General features: G+C 34.9%; 1 protein-coding gene across 13 annotated transcripts in view; it reads left to right on the forward strand.

The window, feature by feature from the left end:
- The window catches only part of SNTG1 (syntrophin gamma 1), a 321,662-nt gene that overhangs the window by 191,678 nt on the left and 117,069 nt on the right, over positions 1-12,915 (forward strand). For 10 of the 13 annotated variants that reach the window (XR_005256059.1, XM_038129566.1, XM_038129568.1 and 7 more), the window contains one exon: positions 5,596-5,742. The exons of 2 other annotated variants lie outside the window; for them this stretch is intronic. Coding sequence is in view for 10 of the 11 variants with exons in the window: in XM_038129566.1 (XP_037985494.1) it covers positions 5,596-5,742 (147 nt within the window). In the remaining variant the exon portion in view is untranslated. The remainder of the gene's footprint in view (positions 1-5,595; positions 5,743-12,915) is intronic. One more of the 13 variants, XM_038129573.1, reaches the window with a different exon arrangement.

The following is a 12,915-nucleotide window of genomic DNA, read 5'->3' on the forward strand; positions in this document are numbered from 1 at the left end:
TGAAAGATTAGATCACTGCACTATTCTTCAGAGTGTTTTTGCACACTTGTTTCCTTTTGGAAATCTACTGAAAGTCCTGCTTCATTCTTCAGAGCCTTCATCATACCCCCTTCTGTATACATGGCTAATAGTTGTATTTGTATTGCTTTTAAGTTTTTTCTGTGCAACAGTGATCAGGTTGTGAATATTTTATAAGTTTACTGCAGTTGGTTTATTTAATATGCATTAATATGGCAAATCTCTCAGTGGGATTTAAATGTTAGAATTTAAATGTTGGAATTACAAAACATGAGAAAGATATTACTAAAAGAGTAGCCTTGTACAGTCGAAGGCAGATTGAAAATTAGTTAAGACATCAGGATTTTATTTTCTGTTTTCTGAGACATCTTCTAAACCCTCAAAATGATACATAAATCTGTTGAGTATTTATGATAAGTTCGAAACCCATTCACGGGGAGAAAAAGGTTTTGGAAAAGTTGAAGGTGGGGATTGACATAGAGTAGAAAGTGTTATCATGCTAAATTTTGATTTATACCTTACTTATCTAACATAATTGCTTCTTAAACTCCTTGTAGATACTGTCTATGAATTAAAAAAATAGTATCTTACCTGTTTGGGATGTGCATTTATGTATTTGCTAATGGTTTAGGAATTTAAGAAGCAAATAAGTTTTCAATTAAATCTATATTTAATTAAGAATAATTTTAATATTTCATAGCAAATATTGACGAATATTCAAATAGGATCACATTTCTAGATGACATTTTGTAAAATAAACATAAGAGTTATAGATGTATAATATAAATAAAAAAGCCAAAGTAAATGAACTCTGAAAATCCATTTTTTTTCAGAAACATTCACTGTTATATGCTATGTATTTATGGAGTAAATTTGTAATAAAGCTGCAATAATGATAATATATGTGGTTCTGCATTGTGTGGTAACCTGTGGGTTTAGGCTTAGCCCTCAGTAAAGAGTAAGTACGTCAACTGGTGTGCCAGCAGGAGTCACAAGTCTGCAGCATGTCCTTTGCAGCTCGAGTTGCTCTTGGACTTCTCTCCCGTGGGGTCTTTATCAAATACAGGATCTGTAGCTCTAATCTCAAGGTAATACAGAGTAAATAGAAGTGTGTGGAGCCTAGTTGCTTGCAGCAGGGAGTTGAACAGGAGTTGAAACTTATTTTTCAATCCTTATTGCATCTAGGCACTTTTTCAATGGCTCTGCAGGACACCTGAACTTGTAGCTTTGTTTCGTTCTCATTTTTTCTGTACCTAATTAAGGCTTAGCACAATGTACTAAGAACTTAGTACAGTGTTCTGTAGGGATGTCTTAGTGTTTGGGTTGTCTTAATGTCTTAGAAAATATTCATTGTAAACCAGTCTATGATTTTTCTTCAGTGGGTAATGCTGAAGATACGTGTAAAATATTCAGACTTGTATCTACAGTGTGGCTCTGATGAGCATTCATTCTTCTTCATGCAAAATGTGTTGCTGCCTATGGAAACTTTTTTAGCATATGTCATATCTTCGTAGCTCTGCAGTGAAAAAAATCTGTGGCATAATCACTGCAGCCTATTGTATGAAACTGGTAATTAGTCAACCCTGGTATTTCATCTTGCTTTACTGATAACCATACTATGTATATAAAATGACTTGAGTTTCAAAATTACGTAGTTTAATCAATCTCATGGTATCTTTAATAGCAGGGAGAATCTTTCCCCAATGTACAGTGATCTTAGTTAATGTTGTGGGCACTCTGTTGTCTTTATTGTCTTTCATTACTTTTGATATAGATAGCTAGCTAGCTAGCTAGCTAGATAGTCAGACAGATAGATGGACTAATAGGCCCTGGATAGGTAGGTTTAGTCAGTTCTAAGTGTACCCTACTGGAATCCTTTATGTGGTTCCTTTCTGATAATTTTTTTTAAGCTTTAGGTGAATCACTTAATCTTGGGCTTAGTTTTCTGCTTGCAGAAGGTGAAAATATTGTTCATACCATGAAAGCACATTATGAGTTTCTATCAAAGACTGACTGTCTGCTTGTTGTTTCTCTTGGGTTGTAAAGAGCCCCAAATGAGTACAGGATAACATTGCTTCAGTCTTAGTGCTCTCATGTGGTAAGGTAAGGACATGGTTTCTCAGGTGAAGTGGCAATACAGGAGGAGGCTGCAGAAAAAAAAATAAACTAGCAATTTATCAAAAAAAAACCCCAAAACTCTCAGCATCTCTCAAACTGGCAGTTTTGGTCCAAAAAATGCAATATGAACTTGTGTATAGAAGAAGAGTCCATTATATGTTTTTAAATACAGGACTTTCTGGTCTTTTTACTCAGAGTGTTTTATTTATTCCTTTTTCAGTAGACTCTCCTTTAAATTTTCAACAAGAATTTTAAAAGCCTGAAATTAGGATTATTCACAGACATATTTATGAGTTTTGGCTTCTGTCTAATTAACAGGGTCTAACAATGCATAACTTGTCAGTCCACACACCTAGTGGATGTCGTTATCCACCATAATAGATATGATTATTTTTAAGGCTGGAAATTAGTGTATTTCTAGCTTTTACCTCTATTTATTGTCAAAAAATAAAGATGAATAGACAAGCACCAGCATAGTACGGTTGTATGGATGTTTTTGGTGGTTCTGGGTCTACTATGTCACTAAAAATGGACAAGATTCTGGGAGAGAGTGAGAGGCCCTTGAGCCACTTGTGAATGGCTATGAGTAGGAGAGTATGCCAGTTCAGTTGGATACTACCAGAAACCTTGTGTTGGATCTGCTACTCAGGGTTGTAATACACCAAATCATCTAGAGCCAAGGTAGAATTGCAGTTGAATGAAGGCTGATATGTTTGTCTCTGTTCTTGATGTTTGAATGAAACATCTCAGATAGTATCAATAACTGTGGTTACATATCTGTTTGGATCCTAGCATCTGCTTTTTTCTCTTAGGAAATAGAAGAAATTAAATTACCATGGATATGAAGTAATTTCGTATTTCTTCTATTTGGGGAACATTCAGGGAATGTTTCTAATGAAAAATGACAGCTCGCATGTGTCAGTTAATGTGGCATTTGGGCTTTCCTTGAAAAGTAAAAGGAAAAGCTCATGTGGTCACAGGCAGCTCTAAAGACAGAATAGATATTCAGGCTTTGGTGGCTTTTATGTAAAAGTAACTACAATATGTAGCACTGTGGTTCATTTCAAGCACTGCTTGCATGTTGCACAAGACACCATTTTTTCCAGAAGAACAACCTGACGTCAGATGTCCTCGTGCACTGCATTGAATCTTTTGCTTCCCCCTTTTCTCAACATTCGCAGGAGGGCTGTAACTGTGCTGCCTCTCCACGAGTCATTTATGTTATATGAAAATGGCAGTGTAGGGATTGTTGCTGCTTAACTGCAATTATCTACAGCTAATGAAAGTCTTACTCTGGCTTTCTCTTTAAAACTATGGTCTCATTAAAATTGATTTTTAAAACTCATTAGGAATAGTTTTGGCAATGTTTCTTGTAAATATTTTTAAGCAGAAGAATAAGTATATTGTATTTTTAAGACAGGAAACCGAATGATCTGAAATCTCCCTCCATCTTGACCTTGCAGATATGTCTTTTGGTACATTATCTTATTATCTTATCTTTGTTTCCTTAACTATGAAACAGAGACCTCGACTATTATCGGATTTAGCTCTCTGAATTTTATGAAGTATTTCTGAATCTGTTATAGAAAAGTACGTCTGCATTAATATTTTGCAGTTTCATGAAGTGATAACAGCAACCTGCAAACACAGATTACCACTTTCTCATGTTGCAGAGATCCTGTACTTTATAACTCATGGCACAGCCATTTAATCCTTTCCCCTCTAGACAGAATGGTGACTCTAAATGTGGAATCTGCACAGCTGCCCATGCTTCTAAGACTATATCTGCAGTTTTTAACTTCTGAATTTAAAAGTGAAATGTAAACTTTCTGGAAATCCAATACTTACTTTCTCCATACAGCTGCTGTTTTTTATCGAAAACTTGAGTAATAACCAAAAAAAAAAAACCAAACCCCAAAAAAACCAACAAAAAACCTGATGTTGTCTTAAGTGTCCTGGCATAATTAATGAAAATACCTGTTATTGAATATCCTAATGCTCATGAAATTTGAGCTAATAATAATCTGTCAAATATTTCAGCATTGATTTGAAATAAGTGTCCCTCAAGTGGAGAAGGACCTAGTAGCTGTAAATAGCCTGTTTCAGCTGTTTTCAGCTCTGTGGTGGAAATTCCTAGAATCTGGACATATCCTGGAGCAGCATTCTTAATGTGTGTTCATCTGCTTTTCTAATCTTGTTTTAGCTATGTTTTATTAGTGTTTAAATATTTTTTTTAAATTGTGCCAAACTCTGTAAAAACTTGAATTTATTCAAGTACTATGATGATAGACTTTTGAAATATGTTAGTATGTTGCTAGTCTTCCTAATTTATATTTTCATTTCTTTTTCTCAAGATACCTGTAGATCTGTTAGTCATTTTATTAAGATTTCATCTTTTGAAACTACTCATCATTACTGCTGAGTTTTAACAGAAGGGAGTAGAACATTCCATCATGACTAATACCAAGCCTACATGATTAATATTGTTATTTCCTTATTACATAGCTATGGTCCTCAAAGCAAAAATCCATTAGGGTTTAGTGGGATAGAGTGAAAGATTGAATCACCAGTTATGGCACAACATCCTTCAAATAACTGTCCTTGGTTCCTCCTTTGTCATACAGGTCTATTAGTTCTGAAAGCCTGAGCTGCAAAGAAAAGAAACAGTTGAGGAGTGGATTTAAAGTGTGTACCATCAAATATGCTTTGTTTGTGACCTTGTTTACATTGATATTTTTACTGTAAAGGCTCAGGTTTCTCTGCTTCCTTAGGAAGCAAATAGAAATATTTTTGTGTTTATTTGTCCATGAGTGCACTTTACTCTCCAAAAGACTTCTTGAAATATTTCATTCTGCACAGCATCTCCCAGTTGTGGAGCTAAACTTCAATTACACTTTAGTTCAGGGACCCAGTGTTTTTCTTTCTGGGCATGGCCTCCAAAAGGTAGAAAAATTAAACAGACACTAAACACTCCAACTGAATGTAGGAAAAATGAAAACTCCTATGGGCATGGTCACTATTAAAAAAATTTCATTTACTCATAAGGACTAGAAAATACTGTCCAACTGGCATCAGTTATGTTTTCTTTAAACAGGTAACAACCGTGTGATGTAGACTGAAAGCAAATGTTCACCTCCAAAAGGCAACTTCTGTATTTCTAATGGCTTGATGTGGACCTGAGAGAGCAGTGGGAAGACTAGAGCAGGTGTACTCATTTAACTAGCCAGGAAGAGTCACAAGTAGGAAGCGCGCGCAAAGAAGTGCAAATGTACACACACGTAATCTTCTGACTTTCCAGCAGTTAAAATACCTGATTTAACTCTTCAGAAATGTCATTGTTCTCACTATAGTAAAATCAAATGCATTCCAGGAAAAAGCTTTTAATCCAGGGGTTATCTAACACCTGTACATATTTTTAGGTCTTTTTTTTCTCTACATTGGGTCTTTGTCTTTTGACAGTTTGTTCGGTGGAGGAGGAAGAGGAAAGGAGAATGGACTCTATATAATTTTTCAATAGTATCCAGTGTTGGCCTGTTCCAGCCAGATACATGGAGGTTTCCAGATGGCCCACCCCATACTTCTCAACCACTAGTATGGTACAGTATGGTACTGGTGTTTTGGTATCTGTTTGTCAGCACTGGGCCTATTTCTGGATGTTTTGGTTTTTTTTTTTTTAATTTTTTTTATTTTGCCCTGATAGGACTGATGCTGTTATACAAGTTTAGTTTGGTACTACCTATTTCTTGTTAGCTGTTTTGAAAGACTGTGTCCAGTAAAACAGCTTGCAGTAGTAAGAGTTTCACAGGTCACAAGAAGAACTTCTGTGCAGGTTTGGTTACTGAGGGAAGAAGCTCTTCAGTAAAAAATTAGAACAGTTACACGTTCTCTAGATTTTTCGGCAGACACCTGCAAGAGTTACCTCCCTGTGCTGTTCATACTTTTCTGAGCAAAATGGGAAATTAGTCACTCCTCAGGCTGAATTGGCATTACCAGGATAATGACATGTATCTTTAATTGTGATCTAGGAAATATTCATAGCTCTATTCCACTTCACTTGCCCTTGTCAAGCCAGTAGTGATTGAGAGCATTTAAAAGATTCTAATTGTGCTGACCTGTTAAAAGGAATTTTCAAGAGATTGTTCTACATCAAAAAACTCCCATATTTAAACATTGGCTTGCAGGAGGAAGTAATGAGGATGTTTCTAGATTTTCTGAAATGCCTTCCCTTCTTATACTATTCTGAGTATGAAGTAATTATGTAGTAAGATAGACAGGCATGTTTCACAAAATCTCCACCATTTTTCGGAAGTCGAGGTTTTTTTGACATTGTTTGTTCAGTCATGTTTACATGGGACATCAAATACAAAACATATTCAAAATCCCCTGTGCACTTCAGGTCATGTGTGATTTCTGAATCAGTGATTGCAGAGAAATGTTGGTGAGAGCTAAAGTTTACCATAACGAGTGCTAACAGATATAATATTTTGTTTAAATATCCATCACCGTGAAAGATTGCAAGTTTTCACAGAATGTATAAAGCTTCTTTCCATCAATCAATAAGTGAGGTTTTAGGGTAAAGTGAATCACCTGCACAACAATGGCAACAACAAATCTGTGAAACAAAGTTTTTGTTTGTTTGTTTTTTTCCCCCATTTTTTTTTCCAAACCACTGGGAGCCTTGGAAATGGAAAGCTTTAAGACATTTAAATTTTTAGTTTTACTTCTACAACTGCAGCTTTTAATATTCCAGGATCTTTATATCCCAACAGGAAAGTACTATCTAAATGGGAGCATGCTTTGTTGAGTCAAAGCATCTGTATATTATGTTCATTAGATATCATGGAGCTATGTAGCATCAGCAGTGTTTTTCTTATTTTCTGAATTTTTATAGAAAATGAGAGCGCAGAGAAAATTGTAAAAATAGAATTACTAAGGTTTGAGAGGCTTGGACTTTCTAAAAGTGAGGCCTGTAGCTTGTGCATTCATTTGTAATATTCTGACATAACTACCTAGCAGCAATGTAATAGAATTATACAAATCATTCTGGTTTTCTTTTATTGTTGATATTGCAAACTTTGTTTCAGAAAACACATTCACTCGATAAAATGTCTATAAATTATTGTTTTTATAAGATTTTATGGTCTCAAATGGTAATTAACTGCTGGCAAGAATGGATTTCTGTGGTGTTATTGCTTAATTAAGAAAATAAGAAAAGGTAAAATAAGGGTTGCAATCGGATAAGTAGCCTAATCAGTTTTGATTAATAGATCAGATTTATGCTAAATTTTGAAAGTTAAAAAGACCTCATGCTATAAACTGATTAAAACTGTAATTCAGCACTTTTTTGTCATTGTGCTGAAATGCAAACCTTTTTTACTTCTTTGGAATTATATCCTAATCTTTTTTGTTTCCAAAATACCTATCAATGTTCTCCAGTTAATTAAGATACAGCATGAGCACGTCCAAAACCAGTTTTGCCTTTTAAGTTTAGACACTGATGGAAATTATTTTTAAAATGTTAAGGAAATATGATTTCTGAAATTTTCAAATTATAATTATATTGGATCCCAGTTCAGCAGAATACATATGTATTTGCCTAGAATTATGAATTTACACATTTTATTAAGTTGGGGACTTACTTTTTTACAAGTATTTTTGAAGAACAAAGTAATTTTCTCAACTTCAGCCAGATGCAGTGCAATTAATCGGGAGAAGAAAAACTGCCACTGCATTAAATGTCCTGAAAGTATGTTACAGAACTATGGAATTCTTACGTGTTTTTTCAGCTGAGAACTTTTCCCACTGGGCACTTTCCCTGAAGTACTAAAATATCTTTCTCAGAGATTAGATCCTGAACAGCCAAGAAGCTTAGCAGAATTAACTGCGTATATTGATCTATAACACTACTTCAAATACAACTTTGTCCAGGAATTATTTTTTCATCATATTGAAGTTGATAACATTTAAAACTGAACAAATAGGAATAGGTTTGTAGAGTAATATTTATTTAAATATAGAATTAGAATTTGATTTCAAACTCTTTAGGACCACTTTTTATTCATTTTTCATGAGCATTTATATTCTGGCGCTTGATTAGTGTGACTATTCATGAAAACTAAATGTTAAGGTCATATTTGCCAGAAGCAAATTTTGTACTGAATATGTAAATGTGAAATTTACTACTAGCTGTGTGTTTGACCCCAGCCTTGCAATGGGATTAGTGTGAGCAAACTCTTGATCTGGGAACAATCTTCTTTTTTTCCCCCAGACCTGAAGCTCCGCATAGACAGGCAAAATGTTCAAGCCATGTAACACATTGTTTTCAGCAATTACAGACATATGTCTGTTCATAAAATGTCTTAAAGTTTAAGAGTGCACTGCAAAATACTGTATCAACTGGATGTTTTTCACTCTTCAACCACTAGGAACAGGAACAATAGCTGGCATGTTATACAGTCTGGCAATGTGTATGCATTTTGAATACTACTAATAATGGCTTCAAAAATTGTAAACATAAAAAAATTGTACATATTTAGTAGCTGTCTTAGGAATTTCATTTAGAATTCAACCAGGAGGGTACTTTTTTCCTGGTAAATTTGAATTGTGAGAACAATTTGACTAAAAAGAGCAGGAGATTCTTATATATTTAATAGATTATTAAGCAGCTTCATTGCTTTGTTAATAACTAGGGTTAAAAAGCTCAAACTATTCAAGGTCATTACTATAATAAGAAAAAAATGTCCATTATGATCAAGTATGAAAAGAAAGAAGTCCAAATTCTTTAAATTAATAATTTGATTAGAATTATTTCTTCCTGTTGAGTGCACATTACCTGAAAAATTTGAAGACCTTAATTCCAAGTCATTGCCTAGTTTTTGTCACAGTTTAGTGGAAGAAAACACTTCCACTTTTTGCTTTGATTCGATTTTTACCCTTAGTAAAAAAAAAAAAAAAGTTGAAAAAGCAAAACTTGTTATAAAGTTGTTTTTTTTTTAATATAATGTGTTCCAGCAAAAGAAAAATACATATCCATTCATAAGAGGGTTTCTAATGATCATTATTCAAATTGTAACTGAGTAAGTCTAGGAATCATGCAGATAAATGGAAAATTGTGCTTTATCCTGTAAATATCGATTCTTTTTCTTTATGTAACATGGGTAATGTCTTTGGTCTTTTGGTATATTTTGTATTTTATGTGACTTTTGTATGGGGAGTGGAGAGTCATAAGTGCTAGGTCATTCTTCTAAGGTTTTCCTAGGTAATTATTAAGATGTGGCTTTTTGTTTTGAGAGATGATATGCAATGTTTTTCTTCAATTCAGCTCATGATTATGTGCTGGATTATGTTGTTTGCTCTTACACTGTTGAATAGATCCTGTGTTATCCAGTATATTTTTTTCTAGAATAGTCATTACATTATCATGCATTGTATGCTGTAACACTTGCAGGCCATAAGCAAAATCTTAATATTCTACATAAGAGACACTGATATTATTACCTGTTGTACTGGTTTTCACATTTCATTAATTAGTAATTTAATGACTGTAGTTCTGGCCTGTATACAGCACAAAGTTTGTTTGTTTGGAGCAATTTTTATCACCAGAAAGTGTTATTCCCATATAGTCAGTCATTTTTTTTCAGGTTGATGTATGGTAATCAAAAGCTGGCTTAAATAGTTCTTGGGGATGTTGGGGTAATCTGTGTTGGGATATTTAATCAATGTCTATTATACCTACCTTAAATAATCTTTTGTTTTGTTTTGTTTTGTTTTTTAGTCCAAGAGACTATGTTTTATTAAATTTCTCTGTTTTCATTTAAAGATGATTTACTACCTGAAACCCTTATTAGAGAATAGCACCACCAAAGATTGGTTTGTAGCCTACAAATAATTTGTAAATTTCAGTTCTGGCTTATGCTCAACACTTTATATTATATTGGACTAAAATCCACTAATATGATACTATTTGTATGAGTAATAAAGATTGATTCCACAAGGGTTTTGTGCAGATATGATGAGTCAGAAGAATTTCTACATATTATCTTAGTATTAAAATATTGTGTGCTTAAAAGAAAAGAAAAAAATCTTTGAATTTTTATGTCATGCATCTTTGAAGGTAAATGTGCAAAGCCTCTGGAGCCTACTTAAAGTGTGTTACAGGTGCTACAGATGTTGACAGCTTTTTCTGAATATTCTCCGTAACTAATTGGAAGGGAAAAAAAACTCAAACAACATTGTCAGCATAGACTACCATCATCGTTGCTTTCCAATTATTATAAAGTCCCAAAACCTTGTATCTTAAAAAAGAAATCCTCTGTAGGTTGATGGGAAAGCCTATCTTTCATTGGCTGTACACACTACTGCACACATGATGCTGTGCAATCCTGTGGAAAGCTGTGCAGAAGTCAATAGGTGCTGTTGCAACACTGGTGTAAAGGATTCTCCCATTTTTGTAGGAGTTTTGTTTGCTTAAGGGGTTCATACATTTCTCCCAAAGAAGCTTTGGCAAACATCTGTTTTTGACAGTGTCGATTAAATTGATCCCAGACAAAATCTGGTTCCTGTGTAAATTTCTGAGTTGTGCTGATGAGAAGTTTACTGCCATATATACAGTTGTAATGAAAGTGTGTTGTATGTGAAGATGAAACATACATGTAAATCAAGTGAGTTGGAATCAGAGTTAGGCTTATGGATTTGTAACATTTGACTAATGGTGGAGTTGAGTAGGTTGCCTAAATACAAGTGGGGATGTTATAAGTCTCATAGAGTTGTAATACACAGTTAGAATCACACAATGACGCAGAATCACTAGGTGGGAGGGACCTTCAAGATCATGGAGTCCAAGCCAGTCTTAATACCTCAACTGAGTGCCACATCCAGTCTTTTTTAAACACATTGAGGGATGGTGACTCCACCACCTCCCTGGGCAGACCATTCCAGTACTTCATCACCCTTTCTGTAAAAAAACTTTTTTCCTTATATCCTACTTATATTTCCCTTGGCTCAGCTTAAGACTGTGTCCTCTGGTTCTGTCAGTTGCTGCCTGGAGAAAGACACCATAACCACCCTTCAGGGAGCTGTAGAGAGTGATAAAGTCACCTCTGAGTCTCCTTTTCTCCAGGCTAAACACCCCTAGCTCCCTCAGTTGTTCCTCACAGGGCTTGTGTTCCAAGCCCCTCACCAGCCTTGTTACCCTCCTCTGGATGCGCTCAAGCATCTCAACGTCCTTCCTGAACTGAGGGGCCCAGAACTGGACACAGCACTCAAGGTGTGGCCTCACCAATGCCAAATACAGGGGAAGGATGACACCTCCCTGCTCCTGCTGGCCACTATTTCTGCTACAGGCTTTAACTATCTTTAAGTTTTTTATTGTCCAAACGTATTCAAGTTTCCTATTTCATATGAAAAAAATTGTTAATTACATGCTGTTTAATTTCAACCACACTGGGAAAAATTCCATTGGTATTTCTGTCATTTTCAGTGTTTTTAAGAGATTTATCTTGTTCCTCTTGGCCAGTTGCTTTGGAAGCCATTACATATCTAATTCGAAAATATGTGTTCATGAATTAGCTTCGACAGAGAGAAAGTGCCCAGCAGCCGAATACATAATCACATTTAAAAAGTGGAACATCTGTGAGTGTTTAAAGTGGAGAACTCTGTAAAACTGTGGAACTACGAAGTTCATTTACAGTAGTTGAATAATCCTGGAGAAGTAGAGCCATTCATGGAATAGATAATATGAAAACAAAGATAGGCAGTTCTGAACTCTGGCATGTACTCACTACAAATAGATACACCATAAAAGCTCATAAAGAAAGAGTTGGAAAGAGTTTGGCTTGAAGTCTTCTAGTTCTTTGGGGGTTTTTTGGTGTTTTCATAGGTATTTTCTTGTCCTGAATAGCTGCCTATCATGCAGAGCTGAATGGCTGTTAAATGCATCTTTGTGTATTTCTTCAGTGGACCACAGTCCCACACGAGTAGTAGTCCATAGGTTGAGAATCATTAACAGGACCCATTGTTTGATATTAAAATGAACATTTGCATTAAAATCAGCCACCAGTTGGGATGATTCAAAGAATATGCTAGCAGATCATGATAAATAGTGTATTATAGTTGGAATCTATTTAAGGAGTTGTTAATTTTCGTATTTCAGAATACGGTATGAAATGTTTCAGTTCAAGGACCCATGATGTCCCATATGACCTATGAGTCATGGCCTCCTGGGTGTGTTCTCAGTTTTGGAATACATAGCATTTTTTAATTCCTTGCATTTCGTACTTTGTGTATTGGAGTAATGGCCTTCTAATTACTTAATATGAACGGTGATGACCAGTACAAGCAGCTTTTAGTGAAACAGAATTAAAAATATGGGTACATGACTTAAGAATGCAAATTAGGCACTTAATAGCAGGTTTTTTATGTGTGATATTATTGATACTCAGATGAAGGGAATTAAAACAGGAAAATGCTGCAGACTTTTAATGTTTTTTTGTTTGCATTGATACGTTTTGCTAAGGCACTGATATATTACTTTTCAAAACATAAACATGCAGCTAAGCAATAATAAGTTGCAGCATACTACTATTCTGACTGAAAGAGCAATAGATGTTTTTGTGTTGATTGTGGAACATAAGAAAGGTTAAAGAGTTCCAGAAAGCTGCAGTCAGATCTTTTAGACAAACTTGGAAGTGCTCTATTCCACAAGTGTTAGACTTAAAAGTTTGAAATCATATTCTTTTTGTGCATTGAAGAAAGAACTGACAGGAGTCTATGTCCTCTGTG

The sequence above is a fragment of the Motacilla alba genome, chromosome 2 (assembly GCF_015832195.1).
Source record: "Motacilla alba alba isolate MOTALB_02 chromosome 2, Motacilla_alba_V1.0_pri, whole genome shotgun sequence".
Classification (NCBI taxonomy): domain Eukaryota; kingdom Metazoa; phylum Chordata; class Aves; order Passeriformes; family Motacillidae; genus Motacilla; species Motacilla alba.